This window comes from Cebidichthys violaceus, unplaced genomic scaffold, assembly GCF_023349555.1.
Source record: "Cebidichthys violaceus isolate CVI_PGR_0920_01 unplaced genomic scaffold, fCebVio1.0.p SCAF_17, whole genome shotgun sequence".
NCBI lineage: Eukaryota > Metazoa > Chordata > Actinopteri > Perciformes > Stichaeidae > Cebidichthys > Cebidichthys violaceus.
Genome location: NW_027176340.1, coordinates 2,675,976 through 2,690,865, shown reverse-complemented (window position 1 = coordinate 2,690,865; position 14,890 = coordinate 2,675,976). Strand labels below are relative to the sequence as shown.

The 14,890-nt window shown below is 45.1% G+C and overlaps 1 protein-coding gene across 11 annotated transcripts in view; it reads left to right on the top strand.

Annotated features, from left to right (window-relative positions):
- Positions 1 to 14,393, top strand: part of cacna1da (calcium channel, voltage-dependent, L type, alpha 1D subunit, a) — a 51,968-nt gene extending 37,575 nt beyond the window's left edge. For 5 of the 11 annotated variants that reach the window (XM_068712070.1, XM_068712076.1, XM_068712077.1 and 2 more), the window contains 18 exons: positions 4,054 to 4,086; positions 5,145 to 5,273; positions 5,379 to 5,444; positions 5,530 to 5,621; positions 5,705 to 5,864; positions 6,408 to 6,535; positions 6,658 to 6,754; positions 6,869 to 6,971; positions 7,142 to 7,243; positions 8,986 to 9,119; positions 10,086 to 10,202; positions 10,639 to 11,027; positions 11,789 to 11,815; positions 12,490 to 12,618; positions 12,770 to 12,909; positions 13,132 to 13,238; positions 13,441 to 13,758; positions 13,999 to 14,393. In XM_068712070.1, coding sequence (XP_068568171.1) covers positions 4,054 to 4,086; positions 5,145 to 5,273; positions 5,379 to 5,444; positions 5,530 to 5,621; positions 5,705 to 5,864; positions 6,408 to 6,535; positions 6,658 to 6,754; positions 6,869 to 6,971; positions 7,142 to 7,243; positions 8,986 to 9,119; positions 10,086 to 10,202; positions 10,639 to 11,027; positions 11,789 to 11,815; positions 12,490 to 12,618; positions 12,770 to 12,909; positions 13,132 to 13,238; positions 13,441 to 13,758; positions 13,999 to 14,304 — 2,577 coding nt within the window. In that variant the 3' untranslated portion in view covers positions 14,305 to 14,393. The remainder of the gene's footprint in view (positions 1 to 4,053; positions 4,087 to 5,144; positions 5,274 to 5,378; positions 5,445 to 5,529; positions 5,622 to 5,704; positions 5,865 to 6,407; positions 6,536 to 6,657; positions 6,755 to 6,868; positions 6,972 to 7,141; positions 7,244 to 8,985; positions 9,120 to 10,085; positions 10,203 to 10,638; positions 11,028 to 11,788; positions 11,816 to 12,489; positions 12,619 to 12,769; positions 12,910 to 13,131; positions 13,239 to 13,440; positions 13,759 to 13,998) is intronic. The other 6 variants (XM_068712073.1, XM_068712075.1, XM_068712078.1 and 3 more) reach the window with 3 other exon arrangements.
- The last annotated feature ends 497 nt before the right edge of the window (positions 14,394 to 14,890 follow it).

The window sequence follows — 14,890 nt, the reverse complement described above, 5'->3', positions numbered from 1 at the left end:
TTCTCTGATTTCTTTCATTGAAAGGATTTTAGAGTCTTAAAGTGGTAAAAGTAGAAACATAAGAAACATGATTAAGTGTCACGGATCGCACGATGGCCCTTTAGTCTTTGTTTGGGAATGTCTTGTGGGAACCGCTTCTCTAGTGTGTTCAGTTGTAGCCTTTACAGCTAAACTAAGAGCTTCCATTATCAGGATACTGAGCATGCTAAAACTTGACATTTGTATTTGTGAGAAGAAGGCATTCATAGTTGTTAAAGCGCCATTGGCTTATTCTGTAAAGCTTCAGTTTGACCTTTTTGTTTATGTCCTGTTGTTATTGGTGCTACATCTACAGTACATTGAATCCAATAGTCTGTCTTCTGCTTCTGCTTAAATGTTTTATTGTCAATGTGTTGCAGTACTTTGTTGCAGGAATCATGACAAATATCTGATGAACCGTGCTGATTGTTAACTCTCGGACACGGCCGTGAAAAGCAGGAGTGTCTCTCGTTTCTTTGTGAAATGAAGCCTGTGTTTGGTTCAGAGGAGGATGATTTATGAAATGGTTGTCTAATTCTTACTCTTGTTCATTTTTGTTTCCATAGAAACTTGTAGAGGCAAGTATGGCAATGAACTAAAACTGTTGTATGTGTGTGTAACCTGTTATTTATTTATAACAACTTTATCTCCAAGACCCCTTTTACAGTGGATCAAAAAACTAAATCAGTCATTGAATGTTTAAGTGACTCGAGCAAAAATAGATTTTTGTAATTTTTTTTGTTGAACAGCGACACATAGATTTAATTTGAATTGAAAGCTTATTTCAATATCGATCAAAGTCATTCGCTTTTGAAAATTCATGTCAAGGTAGTGGACGACTACTTCTCCACCGTAGCCAACTGCAAAGATGCACTTAATGGCCTAAAACAAGGACTAAACGTCGGCGATCGACTCCGTTGTGTTTGCTTTGAGTTTACAAAAAAATGAAACCGGTGAAGATCAGATTCGTAGTCCAAACAAACACCAGGAATGCTAAAGTCAAGGTTCTGGTGGTGATTGTGCCTGTGAGAGTTGCAGTGCACCAAAGACTCACTGCTCAACCTGCCCCCCCCCCCCCCCCCCCCCTTCTGAGTGCTCTCACACCTGAGCTGCAGTGCTGTTTTTCTGGAGTTATATTTCATGTTTTCTGTGTTTTCTCAGTTTTGAGTTCCTAAATGTGTGTGTCTGCATGAGTGTATAAACAAACAAGCACTAACTTTGTTTAAAGCATACAGTGGTGGTGTGTGTCGGTGAATATTGTTATGCATGTGTGTTTAACATATGTGCAGTTTGTACTTTGAGGTGTGTGTATAAACGTGTGTGTTGTTAATGTCGGGGACATGATGTTGATTTCACAAGGGCCCTCATAGTGGTTCTTGTGAGGCACCTTTCATCTACCATTTACATTATGTTAGTTGTTCGCATTGCATGTGGTTGTTGTCGTTTGTGCGGTACAGCAAACTACACTAGATCAGATATTAAACCATGCAATCAATTGTAATAGCTGATCTACGAAGAGTTTGCATTTTTGATTCACTGACGTCCGCTACCTGCTTGCCATTCCACTCATGAGGCCGCGTGATTGCTAGTTCCCCTCGCCTGACTGCTGTTGATCTCCCCAAGTGCATGCTGGGAAAGCGTCAGCCCTTTCACCTCACTCCCCCTAACATCCTTTTCCATGTCCCGCCTCTCACAGATGGCGCTCGGCCACTCGCTCCATTCCCCTCCGGTCAGTTTTTGTCCATAGCGCCTTGTGAAGTTTGATCTTTTCTCTCAACCTTTCGCCTCCAGACAGAATGGCCCTGTAGCTCAGAGCTTGGAAACGTTCACCCTGCACAACATTAAGGACCATTTTAGGACAGAATCAGCGGAGCTCAATCTGCTTGAAAAGCTGAAAATTGGGATGAGATTTTTTTTTTTTTTAAGAAATGTCATCTTTTACTTGCCTTAAAGTTGTGTAGACCACAGCATCTTAACATACATTTTTTTGGGGGGATTTAGTGCATCACTATTATGTCAAACAGATGCCATGTAGTGAAATGGAAAGAAACATAAGAAATACAAAATACTAGATTAGGCTTCAGATACAGTTCTCAAATTAACGTTAAAGTCTCAGCGTCCTTTTACCAAACAGTTAAGAATCTGTGAACAAAAATCATCAGCAGATAAGAAGACACTGAGTTTAGTCGTTACTTTTTGTACATTTCCACTAATGGTGGTTTAGTGCAGCTGGGTTTGAGGTTCTTTGATGATCTTGTGTTTGTGTCTTTGTGAGTGATTGTCTCTGTGTTTTGTTCTGTCTTCCTGTAGTGAGCTCTTAAAGCTCAGAATGGAGCTCATATGTAGCGCAGGTGTGTAGACTCCAGTCAGGTGCATGAACACAGTAACTCTCTCCTCTTTAAACCTCTCTGCATTCCCCCTCTTCTTCCTGTTCCAGTATGGCTCAATCTGTCTGGTTTGACTTCCTATCAAAGTGTTGCTCTCTCTCTCTCTCTCTCTCTCTCTCTTGTTTCTCTCCTCCTCCTCCTCCTCTGTCCTCCTCCTCTCTCCTCTGCTCTCCGCTCACCTCTTTCTGCACCGGACTGTGAGAGCGCCCTGCTTATGGCAGTTTTTTTGTTGCAGGGCACTACTGACATGCATGCGTTGCTGCATTGCTATGAGTTCACCAATGGCTCCTCATCATACAAATGTCTTGCGTGTGCGTGCAGCGCTTCCCCCCCCCCCCCCCCGGCAACGCGGCAATGCTGAGCGCATGCTCCATCAGCGCTGTGGTCAGGATTACCTAAAGAACCTCCTCAAGCTAATTCTACATTTATGTTATCATCGCTGCTCATTCTGCACCTCATACTGGCGGGTTGTGAAGTATCGCGCTGAGGGATTTGAATGAAGCCATATCTGTCTGGAGATTCTCTTTGTTTTCAACGCTGAGCCTCCTGATATGACTCTTTTCAGTGTTAAGTTAATGTCATTCTTTTGCAAAAATCATAAAATCATTATACAGGTTCAATCTAGCCGCCACCACTGTGATTGATTTTATGTTGCACCTAAACGTTCCTCCGTGTTCAAATGCTCGCTGAATCCTGCTGATATCCTGTGATTTGTTGTTAACGACGTGAATCGCAAAACAATAACTGTGTCCAGGTGTGAGTCTGAGTGAGCGGATGTGTACAGAACAAACTATTTTGTGACGCTCGGTCTCTTTTTGAGCTGTGTTTTCATCTCAGACAACATCAGAATTGTTACAACACCGAAGATGTAGTGAGATTGCAGCTGTCTTGCATGTACTACAATCATTTTTGAATGGGTGCCATTAATGACGCACACAGTGTATCATTTTCGTGTTTATGACGCCAAATATGGATAAAAAAACCCTGAATAATTAGCTATGTGTTGAGAAGGAAAAATAGCAGACGGTGCTCTCATCACCACACGAATTCATGACATCTGTTACGTCAGTCGGTTACCTTCTCATTAACGTTGACCTCAGCCATGAAATCCAGTCAATCCCATCACCAGTAGTGACCCTTACACCGGGGGGGGGGGGAGTGATAAAGTTGTGTGCCAGTCTTACATGTTACTAAGTAATTAAGTAATTCCATGTCGTTTGTCAGTCTGACATGCAAGTCCTACATAAGAATGTCAAGCTGTTTGTCCGGTTTAGTCCGTTAAAGTGTTAAGATAACGTGTTGTGTCTGTCATTATATTAAATGAGTGTACATAGACAATGATATATATATATATATATATATATATATATATACGTGAATGTCCGTCTTTGTCATAGTGAAACAAGACAAGTTGTGTCCCGTCTATGAGGAGAGTAGTGACTTTGTTCTGTCTGCGTCTTGACTGACATGCGCTGGACGTTGTGGGACACTTTTCCAATGTGATGTTTTTTACGTGTTTGGCCCGATGTGTGTGTGTGTGTGTGTGTGTGTGTGTGTGTGTGTGTGTGTGTGTGTGTGTGTGTGTGTGTGTGTGTGTGAGACCTGCGGGCCCTGTCCAAGACATTAATACAGGTCTTTGATTTTAAAGCCAACGGAGACGCCCCAGGTGGATGAGCAGGGGGTAAGATGCTCCGCACCCCCCCCCCCCTCAACCCCCCATCCCCCTCCCCCCATCCCCCCCTTCAGGGCCATGCCATGTTTATTAGATCTGCATCTCTTTGTTTGGTATTTTTTTCTGTTACACCTCCTATGATCGCTTATTTCTATTTCAATTATTTTCTCATGGTATGTTCCCATTCTCTGTCATTTAAAAAAAAAAAAAAACATTTTTCTTGCATTTTGTTTTGTTTGTTAATTTGCATATATCTTTAAAAAACAAACAAAAAATGCTTTTCATTTTATCCTAAATGTTTGGAGTTATTTCAAAGGAGAGTGTGTCGCTCAAACGTGACGCTGCGTGTTCTTGTTAGGTGGGAACGGCGTTTGTGCCGCTCCTCACGTTTGTGATGTTGACACCGCTACATGGTCTCTGCCGCCCTTCTTGCGCGGGGGTAGTTACCCATGGATGACCCACGGGATCAGGTCACTCCGCTCTGACCTGTGAACCCCCCCCCCCTCCCCCCTCCCCCCCCCGTGGCCGAACCCGTTCGGGTTGGCCCCACTGTGACTCTGCATGCAGTGACTCTGGATTGAGGGTGCCACGCTTGTGCAGATGTTTCCTTTCAAATATGGCAAGGTTTTCTCCAGCATGCTCGCCTCCTTGCTTCCTCCCTTGTAGGTCTTTACAGAGACAGGGCTCCTGACAGTGCTTTTGATGCAGACTAACAGAAACATATCGGCTGCAGCTGCTCTGCTTTGAAGACTCCGTTTGATTATGATTCGACCAGAAATTGCCTAAAATCTGCAGGCTTGCATATGCTGTGCAGAGTAACTGCACAGCATGTAAAAGATGTTGCCTCCACACCAGAAAACTACTCAAATGCAAAACTAGGTTTGCTCTAAACACACGGTTTTACCCACAAGACGCAGTGCTGCTTTTTCAGCCCACATGTATCTGACACCGGGGGTCTCAGTTGTGGCCTCTTCTTCGTCATCCCGTAAGGCGCAGCCAGGTGCTCTGTGTCCACTACATGCGCTGCGGCTGTCCCTGTCCTCTGACTCGGGACTGTTTCTCCTCAGAACACGGAGGACAGCGCTCGCATCTCCATCACCTTCTTTCGTCTGTTTCGGGTCATGCGGCTGGTCAAGCTCCTCAGCAGAGGGGAGGGCATTCGCACCCTGCTTTGGACTTTCATCAAATCATTCCAGGTGAGGTGGAGTACGATTATCTTATCGGTGGCTGGGGGGGGGGGGGGGGGGGATAGTCAAAATCACACGTATTAATCTGCTGTTTTTCCTCTCTTTTGCCTGAAGGCTCTGCCATACGTTGCTCTCCTGATAGCCATGCTGTTCTTCATCTACGCTGTCATTGGCATGCAGGTCGGTAACTGAATGTGACGGAGCATTTTCCCTTTGTGTTGGTGCGGCTGCAGTTAAATTCACGTGAGCCACATTTCTGCTTCAGGTGTTTGGAAAGGTTGCCATGGTGGACGGCACGCACATCAACAGAAACAACAACTTCCAGACCTTCCCTCAGGCAGTGCTCCTTCTCTTCAGGTGAGTAGGTTCTTGGGGTTCACTGTTTCTCGTTTTCTGCGTTGCTTCGTCGCGTGATTCATTTGTGCCCGTCGTTCCACCAGGTGTGCCACTGGAGAGGCGTGGCAGGAGATCATGTTGGCCTGTATAGCAGGGAAGCTGTGTGACCCAGAGTCCGACTACAACCCCGGGGAGGAGATGACGTGTGGGAGTGGATTCGCAATAATTTACTTCATCACCTTCTACATGCTCTGCGCCTTCTTGGTACACAACACATGTTAAACAGTGTTTGTCTTAATACTAGCTATTTACCGGGAGATTCAAGATTTTACATTTCTCTGTTTGAAGGATTGTCTTTCCTACAGTCTTGAGTATGATTCATAGGATGCTATGTAAAGCCTGGCTGTGCATATTTGCTCATTGACAGGCCCATGCTGCTCCACTGATATTCCATAAACAACATGGCTTCCAATGATTAGAGGACCTGAACAAAGTTGTAATATGACAACGTAGTAGTTCCTTTCCGATAAAGTACCAAACAATGCTATATCCAACCTATTGTTCTCATTTAGTTTAACTGATCTGGTCACAGCATGTAACATTCAGCCCTTCTTAAACTGGCTGATAGCCAGTATTTACGCTTTTATTTTGAAGTTCAGATTTATTTTAACCTAGATTGCTCAAGTTTCAAAAACAACTTTGTGCATCTGTGTCTAGTGACTGTGATTATGATTCATTGAAACGCATTGAATAGGCCGCACAACGCCAAGCAAATGCATGTAAGACAATTTTCTCGCTCCGTTCCAGATTATCAATTTGTTTGTGGCCGTCATCATGGACAACTTTGACTATCTAACGCGTGATTGGTCCATTCTTGGTCCACATCACCTCGATGAATTCAAGAGAATTTGGTCAGAGTACGACCCAGAGGCTAAGTACGTGCTTCATTACCGCCAGTATCGCAAAGTATTTCACGTTCATTTTACCGTGCAGTCGTTTTCTCTGTACACTGACAGTTAATGTCTTACATCTGTTTGTTGTTTTTTTCCTCATAAAGGGGCAGAATTAAACATCTGGATGTTGTTACGCTTCTCCGTCGTATCCAGCCTCCGCTCGGCTTCGGCAAACTGTGCCCTCACCGAGTGGCTTGCAAGGTCTCCCCTCCCTTAATCTAACATCGAATTTACAAAATGCAAAGAGACATAGTGATCGTTCAGCTGGCGCCGACCTGACCACGCTGACGGCCTCTCTGTGCTCTCTTCTTTCAGAGGTTGGTAGCCATGAACATGCCCCTGAACAGTGACGGCACAGTCATGTTCAACGCCACTTTGTTTGCACTGGTGCGCACGGCCCTGAAGATCAAAACAGAAGGTATGAGCCAGATATGTATCCCATTACGCTCTGCTGTTGCATTCGCTGAACGTTCCTCTGTTGCCTTTAATCACGAGCTCGCGTGGATTTAAAATGGCTGTGGGCTGGAGCGCTGGTTTCTTAGGGACGTTTTTTTTTTTTTTTTTTTTTTTTATTTCCCTGTGGTGCAGGTAATCTAGAGCAGGCCAACGAAGAGCTGCGCGCTGTCATCAAGAAGATCTGGAAGAGAACCAGCATGAAGCTGCTGGACCAAGTGGTGCCTCCTGCTGGTGGTTAGTGGAATCTGCCTCATGAAATCACACACACACACACACACACACACACACACCTCTCTGTCCTTCTGTCGTAGTTTGACACACAAATCAAGCTGAAGCCGCTCGCACACACACACACACACACACACACACACACACACACGCCAGATGCTGCCCATATGCTATTTGCATAAAATTACTGGAAGCTCCAAACTGCTCTTTCATATCTATGTTCTAAAATTTAAAAAAAAACTCGCTAACACACATTGATGCTCACACACACACGTACAGCTGTACTGTGCTGTTTCTGCTCTGCTCATTTTCTCCTGGTTGTCCCTTCAGCAGTGTGTTTCTTGTCTGTGTGTGTGTGTGTGTGTGTGTGTGTGTGTGTGTGTGTGTGTGTGTGTGTGTGTGTGTGTTTGATCCACACTCCTTCCTCCTGCCCTGGATGCTGATGGAGGCCACTGACTGTCTGCTGGGCTTTGGGCTTGCATGGCCTTGTAGACCACTGTCCAAACGCACGCTCTGTCTTACTCAACAATGCGTCTCTCGTTTCTTATTTATCTGTCTCTCTCTCTCTCTTTCTCTTTTTTTCTCAGTTTCTCCGATTCACTCTGTTGTCTTAATCTCCGTCCTTTTCTCACCGCTTGAGCTTCCACAGCTTATTCTTCCTCACACTTTCATATCTCTGTATCCAAACTCTGAAGCACTTCAGAATATTCTGAAGCAGTTCTGTTTTAGGGTGGTGGCATGGAACTAGTGTTGCCTCTCTCTCTCTGCTCTCTGTCCCCGGCGTTCTTGTTCAAAGTGATTCAGACCCCTGCTTCAGAATGATTCTCACACGCTCTTCAAATAATTCAAAAATCCAACGGGACAAAAACACACAGTTTTTAAGCACAGCCTTCACTGGCTAGCGCACACATATAGCAAACAGGCACACATGAGCACAGACAGGTGAATTTACGCAAAACATACTGACATGTATGATGCATACTGTAGATCTGCTTTGCTTGCATGTGCTAAAGAAGTCAATTAAATGGCATTCTCTGACATTTAAAACAAATAATTTGCTCCACACACCCTCCCAATGACATCTCAAAAATATTTAAGAAATTACAGAAGTGTCTCAAAGGTAAATGAATGGCAGTTTGCTTAAGATAAATGGTATCTTAATATTTAAAAGTCTTGTTTTTGCACCCTGTATTTCACGACTAGTTACATACTGCTGATTGAAAAGTAGCAGTATTTATATGTTGATTTGTTGTCTATCGGACCTTGAGTCTCATCCTCTCCTCTTCATCAGTACCATTAATGAAGAAGGGACAGAGAGGTTACAATAGCCATTACTCTCAGCTTTAGTGGGTCCTATTTACACAATTTAATCCATCCAATTTCAAGACAATTATACATTTGATGCAGAAGATTCTTTTATTGATCACCTAAAGCTGTTCAGATGTAGAAATCCACAAACACAGCAAATATTTGATTTTGTTCTTTTTAAAAACACAGCAAAGGATCTCATGTGGTGCAGATTGAGGTACAGTATATACACCATCAAGATGGATGTATATAATTGGGATATAAATTACTTTTGCTTGATTTTGGGGGTTGAAGAGTGCCTCCCTCGTCTGTAGTCCTGAGGAGAAGGACCCACAGTTTACAGCGAGAGAGAGGAGACGAGCGTCTCCTTCTCTCTCCCGGGGGTTCTGTGTGTAGTGACCTGCTGACACAGGAAGCGTTTGTGTGGTCTGTTCACTCAGATGATGAGGTAACCGTGGGGAAGTTCTATGCCACCTTCCTGATACAGGACTACTTTAGGAAATTCAAGAAACGTAAAGAGGAAGGCCTGGTGGGTGCTCACCCGTCGCAGAACAACACAGCTATCGCGTTACAGGTGAGTCTCCTCTCGTGTGTGTGTGTGTGTGTGTGTGTGTGTGTGTGTGTGTGTGTGTGTGTGTGTGTGTATTATTTATGAGAGAGAGAGAGAGAGGGAATTGTGTGAAAACATGGATTTATGAGCGTTGCAATTCTGTTGTGTCAAGTCTGTAAAATGTGTCTTTGTGCATTTCATTCAAATGCCATTAAGTGTGCTAATGTTATGGTTTATGATCCAGCAGGACGTTCATGATCTTGGTGTACAGTATGAATCTGTTACTGTGTTGTTGTTGTTGTTGTTGTTGTTTTTCATGTTTCCAACGTGTGAATTTGTCGTTTGTGTATATCTGTGTCTTTAGCTACCGTAGATGTTGATGTTAAGCGTGTGTCGTCGTCTCCAACCATATTTTCACTCATCGATTCATGAAACTCACACGCAAAGCTCCTCGCCATTTCTGTTCCCCTTATGATGTACTGTATGATATATGGCTACAATATAACCCCATATATCATTGTCAGACAGTAGACATGACCAACCTTTAATTTAATTACGGTGACAATTTGTGTGTATTGTTCTAATTTGGTTAAACTACAAATCAAGGAAAGGAAGAAAAGTAATTATTTCCTCCCTCCAGCAAAGCACAGCTGGATGCTACTCGAGACATTTCAGAAGAGTAATTCCTCACAGCAGGTTGCATTGAGGAGAGCACATTTGTCTGTCTATGTGTTCTCATCTCACACAGTCTGTCAGCACTGTTAATGTCAGGTGTTGCATATTCCAGCACAGGTGTGTGTGTGTGTGTGTGTGTGTGTGTGTGTGTGTGTGTGTGTGTGTGTGTGTGTGTGTGTGTGTGTGTGTGTGTGTGTGTGCGCCCAGTATGTGTGGTGGTTGTGACTGTATGACCTCAGATCTGCTACTGTGTAGTTGTAAGATGAAGGTTCCCCTTCGCTGTAGCGTTTAGCCCTCTTATTGTCATGGTTACAGGCTGGCCTTCGCACGCTGCATGATATTGGGCCCGAAATTCGCCGAGCGATATCATGTGATCTGCAAGATGACGAGCTAGTAGACTTTATTCCAGAGGAAGACGAGGAAATTTATAGGGTAACTGATTCCATTTTACACGACAAGAGGACATGTGGCAACTTTTTAAATATTGTGCTTTTAAAGTTACTTATTGGTGTTTTCCTTTTTTTTTTTAAAAAAAGCTATCTATAAAAGGAAATGTGCTCAGTGAAATATGAATCATCTAAATTTAAATAGTAGATGTTGTCTTTAATTTATGTTGCTACACTATGTAGCTTTTTGATCATTTTGGTTTATTTTGGCTTCCTTTGTTTTCCTTCATTTCAAATTCAGACAGAAGTGCATTCATTTTTGCTCACGTCATGTGCCATGAACCAGCTTTTGAACTTCTTTTTGCTCATACAATTTCTGAAAAAGAAATCAGTCCTGAGACTTAACATCAATAGCACATTTGTTCTGCCGCTGTGTGAGAAGTCGAGGCTCTGGAGGTTTTACTTTGAGCATTCCTTCGCAGCGTAACGGCGGACTCTTCGGTAACCATCTCATGAACGGTGGTCACCGGCGATCCAACGGCCACCAGACCAACGCCACGCAGCGACCTCTGCAGGTGCAGCCTCCGCCTCACTACGCCCACATGGAGCAGCCGGTGGGACGCCTGTCTCGAGCCAACGCAATGTCCCACCCCAACCACCATCACCACCACCACCACCATCACCACCGCCACCACAACTCCTACGGCAAGTCTCCCAAATCCACCAACATCAACCTCAACAACGCCAACGTGTCCAGTCTTCCCAACGGAGGACACCATCGCTACTATGAGCACGCGCCTCCCAACGGCTACCCGGGTCTTCGCAACTCCTACTACGACTACGACAAGCCGCGGACACCCCAGGGTCAAAGGTATCCACACACCGACCGTCGGCCAAACAATAGATGTAGATTCAGACCTTTGAGCCACATTTTATCTGGGGGTCTTATTCCTGAAGTTGCCAAATGTGAAAATTGAATAGATGGGGAAAAAAGAAAACCTCGCCGGAGGTGTTTTCTTAGTCTCTCTGACTGAGGAATTAACTTAGAAAATGAAATAAATAACACAAGTTTCTATGCATCGAGTGCTCGCTGCAACGAGGAGGACATCTTATCTTAAATTATTATCTGTTGCAAATTACTTTGTTTTCAACAGGCAGGACCTTTCTCACAAACCTGTATTGTAAAGCCTTCACGTCATAATGGGTCACAGGCCTACTCTCACGCTGACAGTTCATTTCATAAGTGATCAATAGTGCACTTATCTCACGATTTCCCATCCGCTGTTTATTCAGCCTTCATTGGACCTGTTTTTCTTTAGTACCCGATAAGTTTGGGGGACAATTTCATCGCTGCCACTTTACAAAAGACAAATGATTTTTTTTTTTTTTTTTTGTTTGTTTCTTATCTCAAGAATAGAAAATGGAAATTGTCAACCAAACACTGGAGTCCACATCCGCCATCACGCTCTGTCCTCCTCATACATATATATATGAGAATGCTGTATATGCTTCATATACTGTATGATATATATGTCATGCTTTCTCTGTCCTTTTCTCTGTGTTCTCTCCCTCCCTTTCTCCTTCCTAACCAAAATGCTTTCTCTCAACCATCCCTCTGCTATCTTGGGACAGAAGGCGCTACTATGAGACCTATGTTAGGTATGTTGCTTCTATAGGTTTGGCTCCGGCAGTATGTCTCAACAGCAAAAAAAGAAGGACTTTACTTTTTTTATGTTTATTTCATTCATTTTGACTTGATTTTGAATCGGCGAATGGTTGCATCCTTGTTAAGTCGGTGTCGTTGTGCTATATGCTGGCCAGTCATTCGTCCGGTTGTCATCTGCCTCTGTTATAACAGCAGTTGTGTCAATGCTTTGAAATACGTAGAAATAACGTAAAATGTTAGTGGCCAGCATATGGCTGAGAGCAGCCCTGCTTTATGCATGTGTAAAAGTGACGTGTTTGCTTTGCACAAGCACCCAGATGCTCAAAAAACAAGGAGGTGTATGAGAATGTTTTAAAAAACAACTAGTCACCGCTGGTTCTGAAAGAAATCCCAAAGTCCTACACTTAGTTCACCCCAGAACAGATCTGTGTTTTAATGAAGGGCCTCAGGGTGGATGACGTTGTCGACAGAGTGATCTCTTCAGCTCCAAAACCTCCGCCTGTTGTCTTGGTTTGGATGTGGTTAATATTCATAAGAGTGATCGGTTGCATCGCTGTCCCCTGGAGACTTGAGTCCGCATGGCAGTGCATGGCCACATTCCAGTTGCGTCACTGAACAGCAGCGGCGTGCGCGCTCTGTGACCCCTGTGCCCTAACCCTTTCACCAGGTCCCACGGAGTAGATGGACACCACCCCACCATCCGCAGGGAGGAGGAGTTCGATGAAGACCGCCTTTCTGGGGAGTATTACAGCGGGGAGGAGTTTTACGAAGACGACAGTATGCTGTCGGGGGACAGGTATTACTCCTTCTGACTTGTGTGGCAGTTGTACCCGGCTCAGAATAGACAACATGTACAAAGATGTATAAAGAATCACAAACTCAGCGGTTTCTTACGGGTTTTGGGATAGCGTGTCGGCCATCATGCTCTTAATTCGGTATGTTGACAGGTATCAGAACAGCGACACGGAGTACGAGACCCCCAAAGGTTACCATCACCCTGACAATTACTATGACGACGACGAGCAGCCTCTCTACCACGACTCGCGGAGGTCACCAAAGAGACGGTTGCTTCCTGCCACGCCTCAAGGTATGAATCCTGCAGCTCTAGATTAAAAAAAAAAAAAAAAGTCGTTAAACAGCTTTTTTTGTTATCAAAGAGTCACTCTACTAAATGCATTCACGCCGATACGTTTGTACACCCACTGTATGATTTACCCACTCACCCCGGTTTTCATATACCTGGAGTGTTCGCATGCTGTCAAAGCTTCCTGCATGAGGTCACTCACCGGTTCACTCCTGACTCACTCAGGTCACAGAAGGCCATCCTTCAACTTTGAGTGTCTGCGCAGACAAAGTAGCCAGGACGAGCTTCCACACCAGCGTACTGCTCTACCACTGCACCTTATGCAGCACCAGGTAACGCAGGCTGCACACGTCTCTCGCGTTTGCTCACTTGCATTGTTTTGAACGCCGTGCCACATCTAAATGAAATGATGTAGAACGTGCATTCGTTGAAGCGAGATGAATCGCGCGCACATCCTCCTGGAGTTAGCGGTAACATGTGCCTTGTTGTGCGGTAGAATGGAGTTTGTGTCATGTGTCTCTCCTGATCCAACAGGTTATGGCTGTAGCAGGCCTGGACTCCAGCAGAGCCCACCGCCTCTCCCCAACCCGCTCCACCCGCTCCTGGGCCACTCCTCCCGCCACACCGGCCAGTAAAGACCAGTCGCCGTACTACACCCCTCTCATCCGCGTGGACCATCCACACAGGGAGAGTGCTGCCAGCAGCCAAGTGTCCGTGCGCAAGAGCTCCTGGTACACGGATGACCCCGAGTTCTCCCAGAGGATGTACTCGCCTGTCCACCTGCAGGTGCCGCCTGAATACCACAACCAGTACCACCAGAAGAGAGGTAGCGCCACCAGCCTTGTGGAAGCGGTGAGTTTGAGGCTTGGTAGGGATGTAGGAAGAGGAGAGGTGTGTGTGTGTGTGTGTGTGTGTGTGTGTGTGTGTGTGTGTGTGTGTGTGTGTGTGTGTGTGTGTGTAATTTGATCCCACAGGCACAGATTTATGCTGCTGTCAAAACAAAAAAAACGTTGACAAGCCAGATAACCGAAACAAGAAAAATCCACAGTAACATATTTTTTATTTTTTTTTTCCTCTCATTCTGTCGAGCAGGTTTTGATATCAGAAGGGCTTGGGAGATATGCCAAGGATCCCAAGTTCGTCGCTGCCACAAAGCACGAGATAGCAGATGCGTGTGAGATGACGATAGACGAGATGGAGAGCGCGGCCAGCCACCTGCTGAACGGAGGGATTTCCCCGAGCGTCAACGGGGTCAACGTGTTCCCACTGCTGACTCCAAGGGACTACGACCTGCAGGACACCGCAGCCAGCTACAGCGACGAGGAGCCGGAGACAGAACCGAGAGCTCCTTACGAGGAGGACCTGGCAGACGAGATGATCTGCATCACAACTTTATAGCAGTGGCTGGATCTAACGGAAAAACCTGCAACTTGTCAGACTAAAATCAGTGAAAATATATTAAACAAAAAAAAAAAAAAAAAAAAAAATGCATCTGTTGGCTCTGACCAAAAGAAGTGCCTTTTACATTGAAGCGAAAAGGCATACAGAAGAGAGACGCATTAGTCCCGTTCATTTAATTGTTCTCATGACACAGAGCCAGATACCATCCCTGCTGAGCACAGAGGGACTGACTGCACCCTCCGGTCAAAGGCCTCGAGCTGGAGGTGACATACAGGTTCAGCCTGCAGCCAATCAGACGTGTCTATATATCGATGCCAGTGGGGGGTGGGGGTGGGGGGGGGGGGGGGGGGGGGGGGAAATGGACCAATTCGCAAAGGTGTGAGATACTCTCTAGGGCGGGTCTCTTAACGGTGATGACAATCAGATGTACGATGTCATTACCTCGGTCACTTTATTAAGGTTTGGCATATCATGCAAGTTTTCAATGCAAGCATAGAAAGGCATATCTCCTCCCGTTAGTCGTGAGTATGAGTTGATCCCGTCGTCGTTGTCGTTGCAGGCCGTTTAACGAGTCAAAAAAGTG